This window comes from Cydia pomonella, chromosome 9 (genome assembly GCF_033807575.1).
Source record: "Cydia pomonella isolate Wapato2018A chromosome 9, ilCydPomo1, whole genome shotgun sequence".
Classification (NCBI taxonomy): domain Eukaryota; kingdom Metazoa; phylum Arthropoda; class Insecta; order Lepidoptera; family Tortricidae; genus Cydia; species Cydia pomonella.
Genome location: NC_084711.1, coordinates 4189182 through 4216314, shown reverse-complemented (window position 1 = coordinate 4216314; position 27133 = coordinate 4189182). Strand labels below are relative to the sequence as shown.

At 37.7% G+C, this 27133-nt stretch overlaps 1 protein-coding gene and 1 long non-coding RNA gene across 2 annotated transcripts in view; one reads left to right on the top strand and one right to left on the bottom strand.

Moving 5' to 3' along the window:
• Positions 1 to 960: 960 nt before the first annotated feature.
• LOC133521166 (CD63 antigen-like) lies at positions 961 to 25440 on the bottom strand. Its single transcript, XM_061855978.1, has 6 exons — positions 25221 to 25440; positions 16769 to 16957; positions 15147 to 15317; positions 13942 to 14199; positions 12952 to 13140; positions 961 to 1320 (listed from the first exon to the last, which is right to left on the bottom strand). The coding sequence occupies exons 1-6, from the start codon at positions 25296 to 25298 to the stop codon at positions 1318 to 1320; spliced, it is 888 nt and encodes a 295-aa protein (XP_061711962.1). The 5' UTR covers positions 25299 to 25440; the 3' UTR covers positions 961 to 1317.
• Positions 2599 to 27133, top strand: part of LOC133521176 (uncharacterized) — a 293381-nt gene continuing 268846 nt past the window's right edge. The window contains exon 1 of the long non-coding RNA XR_009799871.1: positions 2599 to 3999. This is a non-coding gene — a long non-coding RNA (uncharacterized LOC133521176). The remainder of the gene's footprint in view (positions 4000 to 27133) is intronic.

Here is a 27133-nt window from a genome sequence, read left to right as displayed (position 1 = left end):
ATGTTAGTTTCAAATGTAAGTACCTAAAGTAAAATGATAATTCAGCTTATATACGTCCCACTGTTGGGCACAGGCCTCCTCCCATGCGTGAGAGCGCTTGGGCTATAGTCCCCACGCTAGCCCGATGCGGATTGGGACTTTACATACACCTTTGAATTTCTTCGCTGATATATGCAGGTTTCCTCACGATGTTCTCCTTAACCGAAAAGCTACTGGTGAATATCAAATGATATGTACACATAGTATGTACATAAGTTCCGAAAAACTTATTGGTACGAGCCAGGAATAGAACCCGCGACCTCCGGATTGAAAGTCGGACGTGATACCCACTAGGCCACCACCGCTACCTAAAGTATTTGTGTTTTACCTTCCATAGTAATTAGTGCGAGCGGCAGCTGTAAATATTTGTCGTAAATTACATAAACATTACTAAATAAAAATGAGTTGTTAGAGTTGTCCCGGTAAGTATTAAAGTTGCTTGTTGAAAAAAGTATAGTCAGCAATAAGTTTATATCAAAGATGCAGTTTTTGTTGTTTCCTCACGTTGGGTAGGATAAACATATAAGCACCTAGATTTATATAGTGACAATATTAACAAATATTAGTTAACTCCCTTTTGCTGAATTTGGGGTAATAGCGGATATTACTCCCTTTACACTAGCGCGGAATTAGATTTTTTGTTCTGGAGGAATAATATGTAGGTAACTTTTTATGACACTTACCGCAAACTAGTTTAAATAACACTTTAATCAGTATAACACTACTTATACTGATTTTGTGCGCGAAAATTGAGAGTACTTTTTCCAAAGTTACTCCATGTTTAAGTAACATATAGGTATTTACCTACTAGTACCTACTCAAGTAGAATTCTAATACTTCTCTCCTAACTATTGTTACGTTTTTGATATTTTTTATACCAATTTCATCTGACAAGTTCATCACATAAAAAATAAAACGACATGACTAGGTATTTTATTTAATAAAAATATGTGACAATTTGTAACCTTAATTAGATTATCATTTAAATGTGCCGTGTTAAATTACATTTGAAATTATGATGTTTCTTCTTAATACTTTGGCCTCGATTCAAATCTAATTTGATTCATTTCCAATTATTACAATAGCTCATCCACAAATCGTATCCTATGGCAATATTTTAATACATAGAATAAAATGTGAATTAAGTAAAATCTTAGTTTAAAAATAGACTATTTCATTTTAGCGATATTTGTTTAAAAGGACGGAATGTTACAATTTACGCGGAAAAAACCTCTTTAAAAAATATCGATAAAACAAAGCAAACTTTTCATCCAGCCATTAAGGATGACTCACGCTACACAGTGCCAGGACCGGGCCGGGGCGGACCGGAGCGAGCCGTCACACGGACTTTCAGGAGCGCCACCGTCGCCGGACCGTTCCGGGGCCGGGGTGACCGGGCCATCATCTCTATATTATAGTATCTCTATGCGTTGACACTATCGTTGAGTCTCCGAGCGCGAGACAGGCCGGGCCGGGCTGTCCGAGCTCACCGAGCCGTCCAAATAACGGACTGTTCATGACAAATGTCACAAATGTCAATCATATTGAAAAAATTGGTTCGATGGGAAGCAAGTCGATATAGAAATAAATAATAAAATCAAAATATTGGCCCTGGCTGCCATAATAGCTGATGAAGAGAATACTGCATACTCTGGGCAATTGTGCATTTGGACATTTCGCGGACACTTTCGGAAAAAGGAGAATTACACAACATTATGTGAAGAGCTTTATTTCCACATGACCCGAGACTCTTTCGAAGCCACCGTGTTCTCTGCTTAAGGTAATGGAAATACAATGCGTGTATATTGTCTCAAATAATCATGTGCCGAAGCATATTAAACTATTAAAAGGAAAAGGGATGACCGGTTCTCCATACAAACATAGTCCCCATTTTCCTCTCTGGATATTGATATTCCTTTCGTTCTACATCCAATTTTGTAATAGTACATTACGATACAAGTGCGAAAAATAGGAAATTCGAAACAAGTGGCGATAAATTAAAACACGACCGAAGGGAGTGTTTTTAATCGACACGAGTTGCGAATTACTTATTCGCACATGTATCGTACAACGTTTTACAGTACATGGCTCTTTAAATGTTCGACACAGTAACGTAATATGCTAATTTTCGCACTAGTGCGGTAAAGTAGCAACATATGTACTGTAAAAATATTATCCGTAATGGGGACTACGTTTGTATGGAAAAGCGGTCTCGTTTTGAGGTAGGTAACTAGGCAGATTACTTAGAGATTGACTCATCACAAGCTGCCCTAAGTGCTTCTTAGCGAGTAGACAGGCCTATTGTTTTTCAGTATTATTTTCTTCTATTGAGGTGTGCATTTGTGTTGCATTGCAAAAATATATCCGTTGGGGTTCAGTGATACCCGATAGATATTAACCCTGAATCACAAATGATAATTTTGCTTAATGTCGCGTTTTTGCATTATTTTCTCCCATCAATCCTATCATAGACTTGTTCCGTTTCAGGAATGCATGAAAAACTTAAGTTTAAAAGAGAAGATATTTAAAATGGCTGTAGGAATACCACAACATTTTAAAGTATCGATATAAGATAATCATCTACAAACATTCAGCTATAGAGAAATACGCGTACACCACTAAGAATGTCGGTGGTGCGCTCTCAAAGTAAAAAAAATAACCTTTAAGTTCGGTACACTAAGATAGAATTGTCTAACAAGTACAAAAAATAAACTACTTACTGGCTTACTTACTTCTTGCGGAAAAGGAATTTTTGATCTATAATACGAGTGGGTTAGGTAGTTGAAATTTATAGTGTGCATTTTATGGTTCCGTAGCCAAAATGGCAAAAACCCTTACAGTTTCGTCGTTGTCTGTCCGTATGTCACAGCTATTTTACTCAAAAACTATAAGATAACCAAAAGAGAAAAGTGGAAAGTAGGTATTTTTTATACTACGTTGGTGGCCGGCCTGAAGGTAAGCTACTACTTAGTTTAGAAGTTCAAATGTATAAAAATATAATTTTTAGGCACGCCATACATGTAACTAAAAGTGAAAAGGTTATTCAAGTAAAAGAGTATTAAGATTTTTTTTAAGTAAGTGAGATGGCAAAGGAGTCTTGCGTAGCCCGTCATGCTAGCCCGAAATGATATGAACGCTCTGACGTCGGGCTACAGCGGCGGCCTCATATTGAGAAAGTCGGGCGTAGCCCTTGTGCTATGCGTGCTCTAAGGCCGAGGGTCCCCTCATAACAAATGAATCGGGGGTAGCCTTACGTACCTAAGTAGCTTCCTCATACTAAAAAGTCGTGCAGAAGAAGATAACAATATAATTTTTTCAATATGTCAATTCCAGATTTTCTGTGTTTTTTAAATGTATAGTAACATGGCAGCAGTTTTCATCTTTAGGGTTCCGTACCCAAACGGGACCCTATTACTAAGACTCCGCTGTCCGTCCGTTCGTCCGTCCGTCCGTCTGTCACCAGGCTGTATCTCATGAACCGTGATAGACAGTTGAAATTTTCAAAGATGACGTATTTCTGTTGCCACTATAACAACATAGTATTATGTTCCTGCCGGTGAGTAAGGTTGCCAGAGCTCAACGAGGGGAAGGAGGGTTGTTAGGCTCGGCAACGCGCATATAATTCCTCTGGAGTTGCAGGCGTACATAGGCTATGGAGACTGCTTACCATCAGGTGGGCCGTATGCTTGTTTGCCACCAACGTAGTATATAAAAAACCAAATACTAAAAAAATTACGGAATCACGTTGGGCGAGTCCGACTCGCCCTTGTCCGGTTTTTGTATTTATTCGTAAGCTTGCATTAATTGCCATGGCACTTTAGGCTTAGCTTGTAAGTACAGTCGAGGAAATTGATTCTTTAGCAGTTAACGTGTCACGTTACAATGGACAGCTCTTACCATAAGTATGTACAGCCAAATTTACTTGAACCGCAAGTTGCTAAAGAATCAATTTCCGCGACCGTACTAATAGGATATTCTTTGCTAATAGGTCTAATAAATAATATGTTGCGGACTCTTTTCTTAAACCTTTTTACTTGTATACTTTTTACGACATTTGACGCTGTCATGTTATTCAAATAGTAAAATAAATCTGACAAGAGAGAAAATTGTGATCTTATTTACAGAAAGATACTTAATGTATGAAAAAATAAGCAAAAATAAGAATGAATGTTTTGTGAGTGTGAAACAATTTTATTTTCTTTGACAAATAGAGCACTGCATTGCATTAACGATTATTATTATTTTAATTTGTATGTCTTTCCCATCACGGAACAATGGTATTCCGGACCTTTGAGAAGCGTGCGCCGAGCCCTAACCTAACGTAGAGGCCCTTTTGACACGTTCATGAAATGTAAGATGTACACCGAGCTGATGCTGCCCTTGCCCATGTCATAGGACGCACGCAGAGGCAGGCCCGACAGGGTGTAAGGACTATTGAGAGTTGTTGGAATCTAAAATAAACTAGGTTATTGTGTGAAAGCGATGGGCTAAACACTGAGCTATGGGATAAAAAACCAGACGCCTGCCTAATAAAACGGTATACAATTTTATTTCCGGCAGACGACACAAAAAGCGACATCTGGGATGGCTCAAGAGTAACACTGGTGTGAGCGGCTCAGGGGTATCGAGAGGCGTGCACCGCTTTCAACCCAGTGGCTGTAACAGCCACTGTGCCAACTCGCGTCTTGCACTTCCACCCTTGGAACTTATAGCTCTAACGACTCCACCCTGGCCGGCCGGCCAAGGCAACCCAGAAGCAGATAATCCTGTCCCACCCACCCTCCTTCGAATGACAGAACTCCCTAGGAACACTCGGGTACGTGAGATCGTTACTCCCCAACTGCATGCCACAAGCTGCCCGAAGTTGACTGATTGCACTGGTAAAATCAGCGGGCCATAGATTATTAGTTTGCAGTTCCTAAAAGCCATTGCTGAAAGGATGTGTAGCTGTCATATACTAAAACAATGGGTAGGCAGTCTCAAAGGGTATGTCTTATGATAAATAGTTTCACGCCGCAGTAAAATAATGTGATTTGTAGTATTTAGTTTTAAAATATATTTTTATAATGTGTATGCTAATCTTAAGGTATTTATCTATGGGCCGCTAGTTGCCTGAAATAAATTATGATAGATAGACGGATAGATGGGGTGTTCTAAGAGAAAGTCGCTTTGAAAATGCTTTTGTCTTGTATGGCAGCTTCCTCAATCAACTGCGTAAAGCTCGAGAAAATACTGCCAAAAGGCTAGGCTAGATAATAAGTTTTTATAAAAGAAACATGTCTTTATGGGACCCATAACATTGAAGCAATACAAAAGTTAGAAATGAGAGTCAAATCTGACAATCGTTATCTACGCACGAAACGCCCCTTATTAAATGATACTTGATCGTGACGTCATGATTAAGTTTAATGCGTTTTATTTGCATTGCATTTACAAAAAGAGGAGCTTTCGAGTTTCGAGGATTATGTTTTTAAAATACGTGTATATTACGTAGGTTTGTTTGTATTGATTTTTGATTCTAGAAATAATAGTTGTATAACCTTAATATGTATGTAGGTAAGTACTAAGTACATAAAAGGTACCGAAATAGGTCAGAAGAGCAGTAAATTCAATATTACTATACAGTATATCCAAAAAGAGCGCTATGATAAGTAAAAGTTCCTTTTTAGGGTTCAGTACCCAAAGGGTAAAACGGGAGCCTATTACTAAGACTCCGCTGTCAGTACGTCTATCCGTCTGTCACCAGGCTGTATCTCGTAAACCGTGATAGTTAGTTGATATTTTCAATAACAACAAATACTAAAAACTACGGTACCCTAGATGGGCGAGTCCGGCTCGCATTTGTCTGGTATTATTTAAATATAGGAGGCAAATGAGGAAAGCCCATGAACAGAGGTCGTACCTATCATAGGATAAGTAGATATATATGTACAAAGAAACAGCGGTATGTTAAGTAGATTTTTTTTATATAGTAGGCAAACGAGCAGAGCCCATTAACAGAGGTCATACTCTTATCATAGAATTGGTAGATATGTACAAAAAAACAGCGCTATGTTAAGTAGAATCGATTTTTTTAAGTAGGAGCTAAACGAGCAGAACTCATGAACAGAGTTCGTATCATAAGATTTGTAGAGATGTACATAGAAATGGCGCTATGTTAAGTAGAAGTATTTTTTTAAATATAGGAGGCAAATGAGCAGAGCCCATGAACAGAGGTTGTATCATAGGATAAGTAGATATGTACAAAGAAATGGCACTATGTTAAGTAGATTTTTTTTTTTATATATATGAGGCAAACGAGCAGTGCCCACGAACAGATCTCGTATCAGAAGATTTATAGAGATGTACAAAGGAATGGCGTTATGTTAAGTAGAAGTATTTTTTTTTAAATATAGGAGGCAAACGAGCAGAACCCATGAACAGAGCTCATATCATAAGATTTGTAGAGATGTACAAAGGAATGGCGTTATGTTAAGTAGAAGTATTTTTTTAAATACAGGAGGCAAACGAGCAGAGCCCATGAACAGAGGTCGTATCTTAAGATTTGTAGATATGTACATAGAAATGGCGCTATGTTAAGTAGAAGTATTTTTTTAAATATAGGAGGCAAATGAGCAGAGCCCATGAACAGAGGTTGTATCATAGGATAAGTAGATATGTACAAAGAAATGGCACTATGTTAAGTAGATTTTTTTTTTTTATATAGGAGGCAAACGAGCAGAGCCCACGAACAGAGCTCGTATCAGAAGATTTATAGAGATGTACAAAGGAATGGCGTTATGTTAAGTAGAAGTATTTTTTTTAATATAGGAGGCAAACGAGCAGAACCCATGAACAGAGCTCATATCATAAGATTTGTAGAGATGTACAAAGGAATGGCGTTATGTTAAGTAGAAGTATTTTTTTAAATACAGGAGGCAAACGAGCAGAGCCCATGAACAGAGGTCGTATCTTAAGATTTGTAGATATGTACATAGAAATGGCGCTATGTTAAGTAGATGTATTTTTTTAAATATAGGAGGCAAATGAGCAGAGCCCATGAACAGAGTTGTATCATAGGATAAGTAGATATGTACAAAGAAATGGCACTATGTTAAGTAGAATTTATTTTTTTTAATATAGGAGGCAAACGAGCAGAGCCCACGAACAGAGCTCGTATCAGAAGATTTATAGAGATGTACAAAGGAATGGCGTTATGTTAAGTAGAAGTATTTTTTTAATATAGGAGGCAAACGAGCAGAACCCATGAACAGAGCTCATATCATAAGATTTGTAGAGGTGTACAAAGGAATGGCGTTATGTTAAGTAGAAGTATTTTTTTAAATACAGGAGGCAAACGAGCAGAGCCCATGAACAGAGGTCGTATCATAAGATTTGTAGATATGTACATAGAAATGGCGCTATGTTAGGTAGAAGTATTTTTTTTTTTAATATAGGAGGCAAATGAGCAGAGCCCATGAACAGAGGTTGTATCATAGGATAAGTAGATATGTACAAAGAAATGGCACTATGTTAAGTAGAATTTTTTTTTTTAATATAGGAGGCAAACGAGCAGAGCCCACGAACAGAGCTCGTATCAGAAGATTTATAGAGATGTACAAAAGAATGGCGTTATGTTAAGTAGAAGTATTTTTTTTAATATAGGAGGCAAACGAGCAGAACCCATGAACAGAGCTCATATCATAAGATTTGTAGAGATGTACAAAGGAATGGCGTTATGTTAAGTAGAAGTATTTTTTTAAATACAGGAGGCAAACGAGCAGAGCCCATGAACAGAGGTCGTATCATAAGATTTGTAGATATGTACATAGAAATGGCGCTATGTTAAGTAGAAGTATTTTTTTAAATATAGGAGGCAAATGAGCAGAGCCCATGAACAGAGGTTGTATCATAGGATAAGTAGATATGTACAAAGAAATGGCACTATGTTCAGTAGAATTTTTTATTTTTAATATAGGAGGCAAACGAGCAGAGCCCACGAACAGAGGTTGTATCATAGGATAAGTAGATATGTACAAAGAAATGGCACTATGTTAAGTAGAATTTTTATTTTTAATATAGGAGGCAAACGAGCAGAGCCCACGAACAGAGCTCGTATCAGAAGATTTAAAAAGATGTACAAAGGAATGGCGTTATGTTAAGTAGAAGTATTTTTTTTAATATAGGAGGCAAACGAGCAGAACCCATGAACAGAGCTCATATCATAAGATTTGTAGAGATGTACAAAGGAATGGCGTTATGTTAAGTAGAAGTATTTTTTTAAATACAGGAGGCAAAGGAGCAGAGCCCATGAACAAAGGTCGTATCTTAAGATTTGTAGATATGTACATAGAAATGGCGCTATGTTAAGTAGAAGTATTTTTTTAAATATAGGAGGCATAAGATCAGAGCCCATGAACAGAGCTCGTATCAGAAGATTTATAGAGATGTACAAAGGAATGGCGTTATGTTAAGTAGAAGTATTTTTTTTTAATATAGGAGGCAAACGAGCAGAACCCATGAACAGAGCTCATATCATAAGATTTGTAGAGATGTACAAAGGAATGTATGACCTATTATTCACCTCGTAAATTATTTGCAGGTGACTAAATAAACACCCTGTATATATTTGTTGTTGTATCAACAAATCAAGCATTTACATTAAAAAAGTGAGTGACATTTAATTAAGTGAACAGACGGAACACCTCAACTACGCGTATCTTCTTCGTTGAGATTGTTCTGCAAGTTATTTTTAAGCTTCATTTTAGTCAAGATCTATTTCTGATAATGGATCCCAGGAATAATGGATGAAACTTTTCAAATATTTTACATATAGTATATTTTTATATTTGCATTTAAACAGTGCTATTTGGTGAAACGTGTTCATGAAGATTAGAATATAACTTCTCCTTGACAAGTATTTTACGAGTTAGGGCTTAGGTATATTATATGGGCTTACCTATGGGCTATTGTTTTTCATTCAATAGTTTACATATGTGAAAGAGAAAGTATAACAATATGCTTGTTAGACTAAAATAGCTTTAGTTTTGTTAATTTCAAAAACTTAGTAGGTGATAATTATAACATAGGTATAGAATCTTCAAAAATAAAACAGTAGATACAAAGCAGGTGTTATTGGCCCGTCTTTATATATAGAAAATCGATGGCATGATTCCTAGGAACAGATCTTCGTATGTGTTATAGTTTCAAACTTTCCCATACTGAACGATCTAAATAGGCCACCATGTATACCCTACGGAACATTTTATTTCGTTGGATGAATTTAGGGTGTAGGGGAGAAACTACCCAATTATGAGCTACTTACTGAAAACTATAATTAATAGACAATTGTAAGGATATTTAACATTGCCAAAATAAGGTTAAAGGTGCCCTCTAGTAGTACTTAGTCGATATTGTGATACAATGAATGGTATTATAAACATTTTTCTTTTTTCATATACTATGGACATTCCTCGATGGCACCAAGCTGCAACTGGAAAGCGATGATCACACGGCAAATAAAATCGTGAAGACTGTAGCAGCCACGTCTAAGGAGGATGAATGTATCCACATTCAATATTTTTATTTATTTTTTGTTTGATATGTAAAAATGCACGTCAATAAGGTGGCAAACTATTATTAACAGAGACCGGAATTATTGTGGCATTCTTGAACTGTCATAGAGAGTTCTCATTTATCGACTTCGGGTACACATATATCGATACAACGTAGAACACAAAATATTAAAAAGTTATAAAGTTAATGGATATTTGACTGTAAAAGAAGTAACTGCTTTTTTGCATTTCTTTTTACTTATTAAAAAATAGCTCTATAGTTAGGGAGTACAAGTCCAGTAAGGGTTGCTAGATAGCATCTCTCCAGCAACTCTTACTGAGTTTCAACATAATTACTTATATTTTCAAGAAATGAGAGGGGTAAACAATTATAACTAACCATATTATTCTCAAAATGTTGGATTGTTTTAAGCATGACATCAGTGGAATACATTTCGAGCGCTGGGATTCGGTGGTTAACAGTCATAGTCGGTCTTTCGCATGTATTGCCGTTATTCTTTAAAAACGGATGGGAAAGTTACTTACATTTTATTCACAAGAAATGCAAAGTAATTTAATCATTCAAATTTTGAAATATTTTATCACCTAGGAATGTAAAATTAACGACGACGACGACTTGTGATGATTTTGAAGTTTAAATATTTTTTGGCGTTGGTGTGGTAATTATACATTAATTCATAACCAGTTCAATTATTCACAACCAGTGGCTGTAAATTAAAACACGATCGAAAGGAGTGTTTTAAATCGAAACGAGTTGCCAATTATCTATTCGCACATATACAACGTTTTACAGTACATATGGCACTTTAAATTTTCGACATAGGCGCGTAAAGTGCTAATTAACGCCCTAGTGCGGTAAAGTAGTACCATATGTACTATAAAAAATGTTGTGTTTCAGTCGTTAGAAAAAATTGTTTAACCCTCGTGTCTTCAAACCCCCGAAACGCTCAAGATTTCCACTTCTCTAAAATACATAACTGTTTTAGCCAAAAATATTAACTGTTGAACTATATTGAAGGCCCGGTTCACATTGAGTGGCTGCACCACTGTGCACATACAAAGTTTATTCTAACTGTAACTTTTTTGACCACATTATTTTCAATATTTCTCAATTTTTAGCGAGGTAAAATTTTTTTGATGTCATGTACCAAATAATACAAAAAAGGTACTAAAACTGGGAGTAAGCGTCAGAATGTCAGGACCATGATAGCTATTTATATCGTTATAAATAGCTATCATGGTCCTGTCATCCTGACACTTACGATACTACAATACAGTAAGGGCTATAACCGCGAACCACTTCATTAGTTCATCTATTCGCCTCTCTATCACTGCGCGATCTTTCTTTGTGCGAAAGAGAGGCACATAGGCTTCCCCTTCCCCCTGACGAAATTATGCGTTCCACGTCTTAATCATTAATTTAAGAACAATAAAACATACGAAGAGTATTATTGTATTATTTCAGTAGTTACAGTAATAATAGGCATAAAATAGGGAATATTACGCAAAACTCTGCGTAGAGGGCGTTACTAACGCACACGGGGCCTACCGCGAAATGGAAAATCTAAATTGTGGTTTCTGCCTCCATCATTCTTGCATATTCGATAGACAGAGAGGCAGATAGGTAACGAAATTTCGTTTCGCGTTAGACCATCTGTAACCAAAACGCCTTGATGCATCAATGCCATAGTGAAAACTTGTCAAAAAACTGTTTAAGGCATAGTATGCATAAGTTACTCTCAGGTTTATAATACATGCTAGTGCTGCTCTCTACAGCCTGAAAAAATGTATGGCCTATCTATTTCAGGAGAATGCATCGTACGCGAGCAGTTAGCAATAATATCGCCAACGACAGATTGCAAATGAAATATAGGCACCTTTATGAGTAATTCAATAACTGCACTGAAATATGATGTTCGTACTCTCTGCAGGCAGATTTACAGAAGATCAGTTGGACTCTAAATTAAGTAAAAGAAATAGTTTCCCGTAATCTACAAATTTATTAACGAGATATTTCATTATATATAACTTCGTACGAAATGAAAAGTAATACGTGGGAATATGAGAAAAAATTAGTATATTTATATTAATTTATAACCTACATGCTCATTAATGAATAATTTTTACAAGCAGTAACATTACTAGATATCTCATTTAATATAATCCGACTAAATTACATTTCCGCAACACCTCCGTATTTCACAAAATAAATCAAGACATTATGCAACTTATATAATTTTGACGTATATATCCGAGTCGCCCGTGTTGCGACCGTCGCGACTTTCATGTAGTAACACCTAACATGGAAAAGTAAATAATAAAGACTGAATCTTCACGGATACCGCGTTGTTCGGGAAATATATATAGATCAAATAAATACTTAACTAAGTCGCTTGTAATAAACCTTGCGTAGATAGATAGATAGATAGATGTATAAATAGAATACTCTTTATTGGAACACCTCAGTAAAAAGATACAAAAGAAAATAAAAAACAAACAATTGATTAAATGTAGAGGCAGACAACAGGCGGCTACGTAACGACTTATATATACTTATAGTACGTTATTCTTTTGTTATATAATTTATTTCATTGTCAATAATATGATAATCCGACAATATGTACGAAACGGCAGTATTTAGTTCTTAAAGCTCTGGTTCTTCTGAACATTTTTTTATTCCACTTCATTTACTATTAAAATTGGTAACAAATTCTTAGGCAACTTGTCTGGCGCTATCAACTATCTCAAGTAAAATGTGGAGCCAGCGTGACTAAAATAAATATAAGTACTATTTTTTTATTGCTTTCCACAAAACCGGCAACATGTAGAATTGTGTAGCTTTATTTACAGAAATTTGGTTTCATATAGAGATTGGCAGTCATTGTTAATTAACTTCTCTCTGCGCCGAGTAAAATATAACCCGACCAAGTAATGTATTGGCTATACCATCCATATTTAACAAACAAATTTATGACGTTTTGTAACCTTCTTATTTTGGCAAATATATACCGACACATCCGAGCATGCACATTGCGAAGGGTGGTATTCTGGTTTTTCATCTTGGTCCAATGTGTATTTGCGTCTGACATTTTGCTTAATGAGAGAGTGAGACGCAATGCACATTGGACAAAGATCTTAGACTAGTGGAATATCACCCGAAAGGAAGAATTGAGTCACCGGGTGGCCCGGAGGCTCCGGGAAGTCCGATTTTTGCTCATAGCATGACCGGCTAGTCTCCGGTCCGAGCCCGCACCGGGCCACTACAGAGCTCCGGTGATGACGTAATGCTTTCCATAGAAAACGAAGCGCCGGAAGCTCCGGCCCGGCCCTGCCCCTGTGTAGCGTGAGTCAACCTTTATGCTGATGCAGTCTCCGTCTGTCCGTAGAAAGGGACATAGACAATAGGTTTAATTTTTTCTCCATCAGGGTTGAGTGAGGTGTGGGAGTTGATGACGCTGCTCTGGATCTCTTGACGTCTGCGTTCACGTTCGGTCTTAGCTTTGCGGATTGCGCTGGCCAGTGAGAACGAAAACACGATGCCAATCAACTGGAATTAAAAACAAAACATAATTAGTCCATTTTCTTATCGGAACATTACAGTATTTTTTAGTGATATCAACATTTTTTTAATGCACTATCGAGGTGCTTATTAAGATAAAACATAAACCAACAATAAGATAGGGACTAACGATCAGAATCTACAGTAGCATACAGATGTTTTCTATTGATTAAATTTGCTCTCTTTTTAGAACTGGCCCTAGTTACAATAATATAAAAGCAATGGTCATAGCTCCAGCAACCAACAGACCAGCGCTTTGTTAAACTAGGTAGATCACCCTCGTCTGCCCAGGGTAGGGCTATTCGCAAACAGCTTGGTGCATACAGCTACAGTCACATTTTCAACCACAGAGTAGTGGGACTCACTACAGCAGAAATTGAGCACGGTTAAGCTTGATCGCTCTCTTATCAGTACTGGTCTTAGCTAGTCATACAAACCTGGTCATAGCTCCAGCACCCAACAGTCCAGCGGTTTGCTAAACTAGGTATATAACCCTCGCCAGTCAGACATTGGCAAACTTTGTACATTCAGCATTAGTGACATCCTCGACTACGGAGTAGTGTGACTATACCCAGTAGGTATTGGGCACGGTCAAGTTTGATCGCTCGCTTTTCAGAACTGCCGGCCTAGCCAAGGTGACAATCGCTATCGCTACGACAACGAAACGCTTTGTGTCTCTCTATCACTCTTCCATATTAGTGCGACAGTGACAGTTGCATTTCGATCGCTACGGAGCGTAAGCGATTTGCATGTTGGCTACGCGGCCTGCTCCTAACTACATATACAAACCTGAATAAAGGCAATGGTCATAGCGCCAGCACCCAACAGTCCAGCGCTCTGATACACTAGATATATAACCCTCGGCAGGCAGCCATTGGCAAACAGCTTAGTGCACTCGGCTACAGTGACATCTTCAACCACAGAGTAGTGGGACTCAGCGCAGCAGGAGTTAGGCACGGTGATGTTGGAGACGACGATGCCGTTGACGCCTTGTGGTGGTTGCACCGTATGCCAGTCGAAATAAGTATCGACGCCGCAGCAGTTCAACTGGAATGGAAAAGAGGAATGAATTAATGTTGGTCCAACATTCTGCAATACCAAACCCAACAAGAAACCATAAACCTAGGCTCTATTGGGTCGCTTTCCTTTACAAATGGATGACAATAGATTATGGGATTGCCAGATTTAATGATTATTTAATTTCGTTTTTGATGTTTCAGTAGAGTCATCCGATTAATCTCCTCTGTTTAATAATTTTCTTTTTTAATGTATATATTTATTTATTTTTACAAATTTTAAGCACAAAAAGCTGAACAGAATGACATGAGTTTTGCGGATCCTGTCTACTTACGGGGAAAAAATGGATATATATACATTGTTCTTCAGTAAGAAAAGCATCGTGAAGAAAATCAAGGATATCAAATCCATAATCTGCATTGGGTACCAAGAATATCCCTATACTTTAACCCCCTTATTCATAAACGTCTACTGAAGTTATGAAGACGCTAATAATTGTTTGTCCCTTTCCGACGTATTGGTATGATGGAAAGGGACAAATGATTTTTAGCGGTATCGTAACTTTAGTAGACGTTTATGAATAAGGGGGTAAAAGTACATCCGCTATGATAAAAAACGTTTTACGTTATCAGCTGCTCATTATCGATGAGCTTGACTTTTTTATTACAAGGACATTAACAAGTCATAATTTAAACGAATGAACAATTGTTTTTACAAGTTGACGAGGACGGCGTTGTCCACGTGGTTTCGGAGAAGACTGGCTCAAGTTGATATTATCAACATTTTCTAGCCGGTCTTGTTTATTGACTTGAACATTTTGCGCACTAGGGATGTTACTCTGTCTACACACAATACTAACGATATTCGATTTTTCGAATGTCGATATTCGTTTTCGCTTACATATATTATATATGGATCTAAGATAGTTCAACGACTACGTGGCGCTGTTATAATTCTGTCGAAGCTTTAGTTCTTACCCTGTTCTGAATGAAATCGAAAGCATCCGTGACCTCCTGGTTCTCGTAATAGTAAGGCATGGCGATGCGCAAGCGGTCATCCAACATGTCGATGACTTGAGAGCGGAGGCTGTAGGCTGCGATGGCCGCTGAGACCTCCAGGATGAACACCAAGCTCAGGATTACTGCGAACTGAAAGTATTGAGATGGTAAGTGAAAAGTATGGAGGCCCAAGAGAACGCTAACCCGAAGGCAATAAAAAAACGCTCATATTAAATTTGCTCGACACCGACAGGCCAATTTGAACGTGCACTGATATCAGAATGATATCTATGCGGGCGAGACGCACGATAACTAAATAATATTACTTAGATATCATTCTGATGTCATTATGATCGAGGCATAAAGAAATAGGTATCTTTAGCTTTAGAGAGTACGAATGCTAGCAGGGTTCCTTAGATATTACGTGAAAGTATTGGCTATGCAAATTGCGTAATTGGGGCCTAAGATTTATACGCGTATTGCAGTTGCCAAATAATTGCTTTGATCACCAAGCCTCAGACCACCAAGATCATCAGCCAATATTGATGCCCATCGCTTAACAGTCAATGTTACGAAAATGATTCATTTCAGTACATGTATTTTATGTTACAAATTTCTTTTTTTGACACAAAATGTATTTAAAATACGTTAAAAGCGTCGGGTGCTCATTTTACATCTGCAATAGTTTTGTAACCCCTTTCCTTTCGGTAGATCACGAGTTGTCACCTTCTATCGCTAAGAGCATCCATCATCGTAGCATCCATCGTAGCGGTGCTACACGCGTAGAGGGAGACCCTCTACGAACACACCCCATTCTACAAAATATATGCAATTTGTGTCTACTTATAGCGAAGACAAAAGATTTTAGTAGACATTAGACAATACACACTCTACATTAGTAAACTATGGATTTTGGATGGCATAAGGGTTAAAACAAACTCGATGCAAGTTTTCTTATCACGCGAAATACCCGTTTCTTTTCGAGTACCATAAAATAAATAGGTATTATTTTAAATAAAACTTGTCTCGTGACAATCGTGCCAAGAGTATCGTATCAATTTTAAAAATCTCGAGGCGCATTCGAACATACAAATTGTTATCATTCGTCCGTCCATTTTGCTCGTACTTATATTACAGATTTTTAAATTCCGAATATACTTCTGAGCCCCTAGTGTAAATTTATTCGATAGCGAAACGTGACGTACGCGTTTGCGTTAAGTCTCATTTTGCATGGGATTTAGAAACAGCGCGCCAAGCGCAACGTTTTGGAAACTGAAAATCCCATACAAAATTAGACTTAACGCAAACGCGTACGTCACGTTTCGCTATCGAATAAATGTACACTAGGGGTACTGAGCTTGATTTCATATTAACGTCACTGCGATTCCGTACCGTCACCGTCGTTTGGGCAGCGGTGTGATCGAAACTTTAATTAGCTATTACTAACAGTGTGGAGCTGGAGATGAATCCGAAGTAAAAAAATTGTGACTTGATTTAACATAAGTATTAACGTAGCACTTAGACACATACTGATGCGCAATTGCGCGCACTGACAGTAAATGTTAAGTCAAAATAAGGTTTTAAGTGTACAATATACTTACAATGTTAACCAAGCACGTACTCTCCCTCCACGCCCCAACACACCCAAACATGGAGATGAACAGCATCATGACCCCAATGACGATGACAAGCGTGGCTGGCGAGAAGAAGTGAGGGTCCAGGAAAAAGGACACGTCATGGTAGATCGCGTAGATCGTCGTGCCCACAGAGATTATGAGGGCTGATGTGATCTGAAAGGTAATTTGTTAATCTTAGAAATGCACACATCAAGAATTTACAAGGAGTAAATACAAGATGGTGCTTATTTATACCCATAGAAAAAAAACTAGCACAATCGTTCTTAACCTTTCAGTGATAACGGTCCACCTTACCCAACAACTTAAGAGTCGGACCAAACTAACTCTGCAGCAATTTTACTCTTTGATGACAGATAATTGTTTTGTTAATAAATTCGCAGACCATTTCAAGGGCTTCCAGGGCCTATCAATGAACCGCAGACCACTGGACTAGCGATAACACTAACGAGAAGTGGTCATACGATGATATTCCGACACTTTAGCATGTCTTATTGGAACCCTATTAGACATTTTAAACTTATCAACTTGATTTGTAACTGATCGGATACGAACTCGACACGACTCGCCATATATGTCGATTTTTAACTTCGACTTACTACGGTAATACTTTAATCACACAGTAAACTAACCTATTTTTTTATACCAAGTCAATGACAAACAAGTATACGGCCCGCCTGATGGTAAGCAGTCACCGTAGCCTATGGACGCCTGCAACTCCAGAGGTGTTACATGCGCGTTGCCGGCCCTTTAAAAACCTGTACACTCCTTTACGAGTAACCTATTTAGCATGCTAACTGATTTCAAAATAGCGCGGATACTGGTCCCCGAGGCCTAATTACACGGGGTGCTTGGCATACTACAAGAAAAGAAATAAAAACTGAACAGTGTCATCACGACTTTTTCCAAAGAACCACTTATTTAAAAATTTCCAAATAAACCTCAAATCGAGTCGTGCCAAAGAAAAATAGGAAACCAGCGCCAGCGGACGCCTCTGCAGGTCGGCAACAAACGCCAAAACGGTGAGCCGTTAAAATATTTTGATTTGGATTAGCAATTTTCAGCGTCATTGAACATGCAGTCATGGAATTGTGCTACTTACTAGAGTCTGTGCGGAAAGAGAAGAGTCGTGAAATGTATGGGCCCCAATAAATTCCACGACTCTTCTCTTTCCGAACGTACTCTAGTTCTACTCGTATAGTTCGCTCAACTTCCGATTGAGTCAACATTTAAGCTGGCCATACACACTAGGGTATGCTCGCGCAGTTTTGCATGTACAGTTCAACTGCACAGGTAAAGCTGTATAGGAAATTGCATAGTCGAATACCACACACGCTCCGTTTTACCTGTGCAGTTGATAAAACACTAGTGTCTATGGCCAGCTTTTGGGAACAAAACAGCTATCAAACTTTCATGTATGTGTAACTTTTCGTATAAAGTACATAATCCTACTTGTTCTAGTCATTTCCTCGTATCACACACTTACGAAAAGGCAGAAATTTCGGGAAAATCCCTATCTCGATGTAGATATTGGGTAAGTATATACCTATCGGTATGACAATTAAACATTGTATCATCATAAAGTTTTTTTTATGGATATCTGAATGTGACGCATAATTTCACAAAGCGTTGTTTCAAACCCGATATCTCGATAACGTTTCACATAAACTATGTTATCTTATCTAAATGTGTCTCGATCGATTCAGACCTGGGTATATTTATGTTTTTTTTTGGATCAGTAGGGGCTAAGTACATGAAAGTCATGTAAACCTATGAATATAAGAAACGAATGCAAACCGCACGTGTGAGGAGTGAATGGACTTGCACTCAGGTAAAAAGGTATAAAAATATAAAATGTACATTTCACATATAGTTACTCTGACAGTTGTATGGTAGGTAGGGCATACTCATTCATATATGAATTTCATACGCTGGTAAATATTTTCTTATTTATATTGCGGCATGAATAAATAACAGGCTTGAGCACTTAATCCATATAACTTTACAGACCAACTCCGAATCACAAATACCTGCCTCAGGCATTCAGTATATCCTGACCCCAAAATCCGTAAGAACCTACGCTTTATCGAGTACAATACTTATACTAGAAAGCAGTTTTGACCGACACCGAACGTTAATTAGAGTTGACCATTAACCATTACAAATTGAACCGTAAACCGTATCGGACGGGTACAGTTTACGGTTCAATTTGTAATGGTTAATGGTTAATTCTAATTAACGTTCGGACAACACTGCTAGAAAGTCTTAGGCGAACGGTAGATGCAGGCACGCAATAGGATTGACAGTGTAGGTTGTAGGTAGTGCCTTATTAGTCTGAACACTTAGATTGCGTCACATCATAATGCGGGGTTATCCACGAAGGCTCTACTCGACTGACCTTCGTGTATTTTTAGTGTAGCAGGCCGTAATATCGAACCGAGTAACGTAAATATATTATAACAAAGCGGTACCAAAAATATGACATATTATTTTCGTGAAAACCTTTAATTGGAACATTTGTGATTTTGGTTTGGACTGACGAACCACGCGATGGAAATCCTAGTTTTTTCCCATGAATTTTGTCAGACAATAATTTTGCTTGCATATTTGGGTAATTACCTACTAATTACCAAGGACAGGCAAAACTGGCTGAATCTGGAGGAGGCCTTCACCCGAAGAGCCTACAAAATAGTTAAATTATTTATATTTTTGAAACTTTTTTGTGTGATATTGTAGAGAATTAATAAAGGCTTTTATTTTATTTATTTTATGCACATTGCTAAATGTGCAAGTTGCAGAACATTCTTAAAATTTCAGAAATATGTGGAAAAATTCATAAGAAAATCTCCATTAGAAAGTTTTCGTCCAGATTAGGGATTATTACATTTATTACTCAATATTCTTAACTGTTGCCGACTATTTAATTTTACATTTACGTCACTCATTGGTGTCTATTTCAAGTGTCATACAAATCGAAATTAACTGTAATAAGGTTTGGCATTAACGTGCAGATTTTTTTTACTGGGAATATGTCATGGGAACTTTTTAGTTTTTTGTAAATTTCCTTTGGCACATTGCTAGTTGGGATGCAGCCCGCCTCGGCCCAAGATAATTAATATCCAGACAAGGAAATGAGGACTGCTTTGGAGCGGCCGAGACTCTGTCTTCTTAAAATCGAATAAGTATAAAAAGCTGCTTATAAGCGCTTAGATATAAAATAGTAGGTTCTGCTAAAACCTTTAGGGCTTGTTTCGCAATGTCTAAGTATATGATAGCTAATAGCTAATTCACTGCCAGATAAAAGTTCCTGCAAAACTAAGCACTTTATCTACCAGTTAAGCTTATTTGAAGATTGTGAAACGGCAACGATGGCTTTATTCGTCAGATAAGTAGCAAGTATCTTATTCAGGACTTTACTTGGACATTGTGAAACTGGCCCTTAGGCATGCCAAGTGGAATGTTATCGATTTTCGCGAGCAAGCGCCAGTGGCTGCATAAATAATGAGTGAAAACACATAAATATAAGTTCATACACCATTGTAGAGGTGACCTTGCTTAGTTACGTATACGTGTTTCGTTTGTTTGTATTGGTTATTGTCTTGATTTGAATGCCGCTAATGACGGTTATTAGCAGGAAATGAATGTATTTTGGATTCCTTAGAGCACGTTTAATATGTCGTTGTTGTTTGTGTTCAATACGATGACCGCACGTTGACATAAGAATGTGCGGTCAACGTATTGAACATAAATGTTAAAACAAAATTAGCTACACTAAGTGCAGGGTGCGCGTCTGTTGGCCGTCGTGGCAGGGAGATGGGACAGTAGTGCACTAATTGGGCACTGGACCTCCCAACATCTTAGTTTAGATACTAACGTAGTAATTTAAGTATATTTGTAACTAACAAAATATGGATTGTATCGTCCGAAATAAATTATCTTTATTTTTTATTTATAAACGAAAATGTTAGTAAATATTAATTATAAGTAGCAGACCGAACAAAGTGAGGTCTTGAAAGTATAGATCGTGTCATTCACGAAGACGCTTGCCTTGACTCGTATTGTCATGTAATATTAAGGTTAGATTTGACAAATCCGCCCGTCATCGCGGATGACACGAACTATACGCGTACAAGAACAATAAGTCCCCGGCAAAAATAATAGTCTTTTATTTCGTTAACAAATTTTGACTATCGAAACATTGGAGACTTAATTTATTCCAGTTACATCGTACACATTAAAGTTTCATTTTTTTTAGATGTAGCTCTACAATAAATTTAGGTTTCCTTTTAAGAGGAGGGTAACGCAAAATTATAGTTTTTATATCGATTTTTTACAGGTTCCTAATCAAGGTGCCAGCCATAAAAAAAAACACTCGGTAACTAGACTATATTTGCGATGGCAGATTCTGAGTAAAACCTTAAAAGATTGATAAAAAAATCACCAAAACATATCTAATTTTTATTTATTTTCAATTGTATAGCGTTAAGTACCTTGCATACAATATCAGTATCGTTTTAGCAAATAGCTAATGATATAGCCGAGGGATTTGACTAGCAAAATTTTAAACATAAGTATAATTTCAGAGATATTGAGAAAAAACCCGCGCGATCGCGAAATCTTCCGTCGCAAGTTTCGTGAGGCATGCCTAATCTTTTGTTCCTTTCTAATTTCCTGGTAATACACTTGGTATTACTATTGATGACAGAACTACTTAGCTGCGAGTACTAAAATACACGTAAATTATGGTAAGTATGTATTTGTTTCCCCACAATACCCATATTACGTGTAAGGCGAAGGTCCGCCCACACTGTAACCTGCGAGCACGTGGCGTGGAAGCATGTACTCGTCCGTGCTATTTGGTCTGATGTAATGGTTGAGCTCACTCATCGTTTAAGCCTGTTAGAAGGTTCTAGACGTTTCAAACGCAATTGATGGGAAAGAAGCCAAATTCATCACGTAAGTATATACAGCAAACTCATCTTCCTAGCGTTTGTCCCGGCTTATTGCCACGGCTCTTGGGAGCCTGGGGTTGACAACTAATTCCCAGAATTGGCGTGGCGTTAATACGTAAGTACAGCAAACTGCAAGACAGTAAGCCCTCAAATTGTTTTCATTTGTGTCTAAAAGCTCTGAAACTGGGTAGATGTTTTTATAAAAAGTGTGATGATAAATGATAGGTTTCTGCATTCGAGCATTTTAGTTTCCCATTACGTTTTTTCGTTTATATTACGATAAGCAATTAAAATTTGATATTAAATGGATTAAATTTATGGATTGGAATGGATTAAATTGTTAATTGAAAGTACCCTTCAGAAAAAAACTTAGATTCCTTGATGTTTGTAAACAGAACAGGTTTTAATTTTAAAACCTAATTAAGTATAAATACTACTTACGAGCTACGAGTAATCAAACAGTGGCGGCGCGTCAAATATATTCTTAGGCAAACCTGTGGGATTCGAGTTCTATTGACGACCAGACACAGTACCTATACCTAGGGCATACAATTGAGCCCGCTTCACGACGCTAGGTTTAAAAACCTACTAATATTTATCCTGCAAATTTTATTTACGGAAGTAATGTAGGTTTTGCAGGTGAATTACCCGATAAGAAACCTGAATTAGTTACTAAATTAGTGTTTCTGATCAAGTTTTCTTATCGTCGTCAACAATTCAGCTGCTTAGGTATTATTCTTTATTGTGTTTTAGTTCTTGTGAAACGTATTTATGTTTTTTCGCAACTGTTATATCGATCAGGAAAATACTATCAGCCTTGTAACTTCAGTGTATTTCATAGCATAAATTTATTTCTAGAATCTAGCCAAGTCTAACTAGGAACAGGAAGTCACTTTGCAATACCTATAATATTGGGTGTATGCATTAATTTTAAAGGATTGCTAAGAGATAACGCTACTAGTATTACACATATCCGACTATACTATAACTGCGTCATATTAAAGCTACGTTATCTGGCTTTAATTTCTGTTATGTAGTTATTTGTCAATGTGTAAACAACATACTTTTTTTGATCTGCGAAAATGTCGAAATACGTGCCAACAAAAGATCATTTGCGGGAAGTTTTACTGTACTTCTTTAATTCGAAAAAAAGTGCTGCTGAAAGTCACCGGTTGCTATTGGAAACTTATGGTGATCACACTTTATCGATTTCGACCTGTGAGTACTGGTTTCGTCGCTTTAAAAGTGGTAATTTTGACACGGAAGATAAGGAACGTCCGGGACAGCCAAAAAAGTTTGAAGATGAGGAATTAGAAACATTACTCGACGAAGATCCGTGTCAAACACAAGAAGAACTTGCAACATCATTAAATGTTGACCAGCCAACAATTTCCAGACGTTTGAAAGCATTGGAATTGATTTCAAAGCAAGGGAATTGGGTACCATACGAGTTAAAGCCGAGAGACGTTGAAAGACGACTTTGTATATCCGAAATGCTGCTTTATCGCCATAAAAAAAAGTCTTTTTTGCATCGCATTATTACTGGTGATGAAAAATGGATTTATTATGATAATCCCAAGCGCATGAAATCATATGTCAAAGCCGGCCAACCAGCCAAATCAACTGCAAAGCCAAATATCTATGCTGGCAAGGTAATGTTGTGTATTTGGTGGGACCAGAAAGGAGTGGTCTATTATGAACTGCTAAAAAGTGGTCAGACAATCAATGGAACTCTTTACCAACAGCAATTGATGCGTTTGAATGAAGAAATAAAGAAGAAAAGGCCGGAATGGGAGACTAGACACGACAAACTGATTTTCCATCATGACAACGCTCGACCACATGTTATGAAACCTGTTAAAAATTACTTAGACAATATCGGATGGGAAGTTTTGCCTCACCCGCCATACAGTCCAGATCTTGCCCCATCCGACTACTACTTGTTTCGATCCATGCAAAAAGCCCTTTCTGGAAAACGGTTCACTTCAGTCGAAGATATTAAAAATTGGCTCGACACGTTCTTGAGCTCAAAAAGCGAGGATTTTTTTTGGACTGGAATTCACGCATTGCCAGAAAGATGGGCAAAGGTCGTAGCTAGCGATGGACATTACTTTGAATAAATTAGTTTGTTTTAATTTTATTTAAATAAAGTTTTTTTTTACCAAAAAATCCTTTAAAATTAATGCATACACTCAATATATTGCGTAAAGAAGCACATAAATATGTGATACGCTCTTATAGCTGGTTAGCTGGTTCTATACAAAATTCTGTAGACAGTTTTGCTGGCTTAGCTTTATTGCAGGAAACTATAGGTACCGATATGTACCATTTAAGAGGCCCACTGATTAACAGTCCGCCTGACGGCATCGGCCTGTCAGTTAGAACAAAAAGTTAACAGTTCCGAACAACTCTCAGGCCGATACCGTCTGGCGGACTGACGCATTCACTGCCAGGGGGCGTGGCCTAGGAACAAACTTGTATGACGGTGAACGCATATATGCGTCGGTGGCAGTGAATGAGTTAATCAGTAGGCCCCTTAACATGTACTTAAAGATATTATGTGGAGAACCTACCCTACTCGTATTTGCCGGAAGGAACAAGTATTAAAAAGTCGGCTAATAGGGACCTGCTGAATCGGCAACGCGCAGGTGACAATTTTGTTACCTTTAATCAAACAGCTCATCCGCTGATGATGTGTCATTAAGAATCGAGCAACCGTGATTCACAGTTCAGTTACCTAGTGATGAGATTTTGTATTTATTTTGTTTTCTTATCTTTATTCATAAGTTTTGCAACACAAGTAGGTATTTGCTCTTAGTTAGAACAAATGAACGTTAATGTTTATAGTATTTAAAATAACCATTGTCTAACCAATGTTTATAGTATTTAAATTAACATTTTAGACTACGTCGGTGTCAAACAAGCATACGGCCCGCCTGATGGTAAGCAGTATCCGTAGCCTATGTACGCCTGCAACTCCAGAGGAGTTACATGCGCGTTTCTACCAACCATGACTGCCATGAGTGAAATCACGTGTTTCAGTAGATTTACTTTTAGTACCTTGTCAAATTAGCATAATGCAGCAAGTAACTAAGGAATTCACCGTGAAATTAAAGCGACATAGTACTTTAAACGGTAATGCGGCAATGGCGAAGGCATAAAAACATGGCGCATTTTTATAACATTGCGTTAGGTTTAAGTTAAAACTCAAGTGTCTCTCGTCTATAATATAAAATTGCGTACAGTTCTAATTATGTACTGTACGTCAAAATTCAAATGTGGAACGTCTTTCTGTTTCCGTCAATCAAGTCAATTTCCATAATTAAGCTTACTATACGAGCAAGTACCAAAATAGGAACCATCAACCTTGTGACGTCACTATGTAGACACGCTTTTCCGAACATAAAAAAAAGCCTCTTCGCTTAGTCTCTTTATATTTTACACCAATAAAAAGTACCTATACTTACCACAAAAATTGCCGTGACACAAAACAGCATATACTTAATGCACTTCATGCCCACTTCCAAATTGTTTTGAGCCACCATTTTGGCGCACTGTCTTACTTCACAGGTGTATGATTACTGACTGACACTGAGTACGTATGTTATCAGCTGATAAGTTATCACTCTGCTATCGGCCGTTTTGGTCGGGCGGCGACGAGCGACTAACGCGAGGAAAACGAGTGGAAATGGTGGCGATCCGTGCGTCAATGGAAAATCCTTTTATGGTATTAAAATTGACTTAACCCATTCAACGCTAATCACGACACGTTGTCGATTTTCCTCTACTAAGCATTTTCGCATACCACGGTGCGTTATCAACTTGCCAATCGTTTACGCTCCGTAGCGAAAGCGTAGCAACTGTCATTGTCGCACTAATATAGAAGAGTGATAGAGAGACACAAAGCGTTTCGTTATCTTAGCGCAGGCATTCCATGTTATCGGCTACGACGTAGCGCTACGACCGTAGATCGGCGGTGAATGTGTTAATCGCAGCAGTAGTGATTTGCGTCTAGCTATACTTAAATATTCAGATAAGCTTAATTTGTTCTCATTTGCCTTATATGTTGTAATTTTGTGTGTAATTGTGTAGTGCGTAATATGGTCGCATTTTCCTGGTCGCTTTCTTGGCTGACTGTACTTAGCGGTTTATTTAACCGCTGACACCATTTGCAACTCCCAAACATACTATTTAGTACTTTATGAAACTTATAGTAATTCATAGTTAATAATTGTGAATTATGATTTTCTCAAACTTCAATGAAATGTTGGTATGACTTACTTCAAATTAGGTGTGCTAATTTTACGTATACGGTGCGATGAGTGAAGATGATATATGTAAAGGAATTTGATACAGCCGTACACACCTAGGCCTGTAAAGTAACCTTCTTTTGTTTTTAAATAACTCGTTTAGTTAGGTACTTATACAGGCGGATTTTGTTATGTCGGGCTAAGAGCTACTCTGAGGGATGATTATACTGATCAACTTTTGCTATGGGGTCAACCGCGAAATCGCGAAAAATCTTCTGTTCCATAGAAAACACTGACATGTACATATGATGCGGTGCCGCCTGCGCTCAGCGCCCCTCCTGGCACGCACCGCACTGCAGCGGCAAGCGCCGCTCTCAACCGCGCTCTCCCAGCTCAACTCCGTACTTAACCCAGACCCGCAGTGTGATCTGTTTCACTCTACGTGGTATTTCTTAATTCAACAATGTAATCGAAACATCCTAATGTGTTAGTTCTTAAGTTACGAAGTTTTTGTTAGTCTTAAATCATTGTAATGTTAATATAATTATATTGATTAATATTTGTAACGCTTTGGCTTGTTAGCTGTAAGTTACAGATGTTTACCTGAAATAAAGAATAAAGAATGATTCGCCGAATTGTATGAGACATCAGATTTCTTTTTTGAGTTTACCGGTAGGCCCAATAGTTAAAGTTGTTTAGTATGACCTACATATTCACCCCCAAGAGTATTAGATATAACGAAATCACTCCGTATAGAACCTTAAACAGAAAAAGTGACTCGCGCTTGACCAATTTTCCATGAGCCAATTAGCGCACTTATGTGCATGAAGTACGCAGTTTTGTGACTTCGTTAATGAAAATGCTAAGTGCATGTCATATTTGGCACTTACCTACACACATATGGTAACAAACTAAAGCCTGACCAGTAATATATGATCGCGCGCCATATTGCGGAATTCGGATCCCTTTGTTTGACATAATTATTGAAAGTCATAATGTAATGATAGTCATATTATCATTAGTCATAACTCTGAAACCGTTAACTTTTCAGGAATTTCCTTAGATTATCCTATAGATTGGTTAGGTTAGGTTAGGTTTGTTTTATGGCAATCCTGAAAAGTTACGCGTTT

Coding starts and splice junctions, on each gene's coding strand:
- LOC133521166 (XM_061855978.1), bottom strand. CDS start 25,298: ATGGTGGCTCAAAACAATTTGGAAGTGGGCATGAAGTGCATTAAGTAT. Junction 15,318..16,768: donor GTACGTGCTTGGTTAACATT/GTAAGTATATTG, acceptor CAATACTTTCAG/TTCGCAGTAATCCTGAGCTT. Junction 13,141..13,941: donor TGACCATTGCCTTTATTCAG/GTTTGTATATGT, acceptor TTTTAATTCCAG/TTGATTGGCATCGTGTTTTC.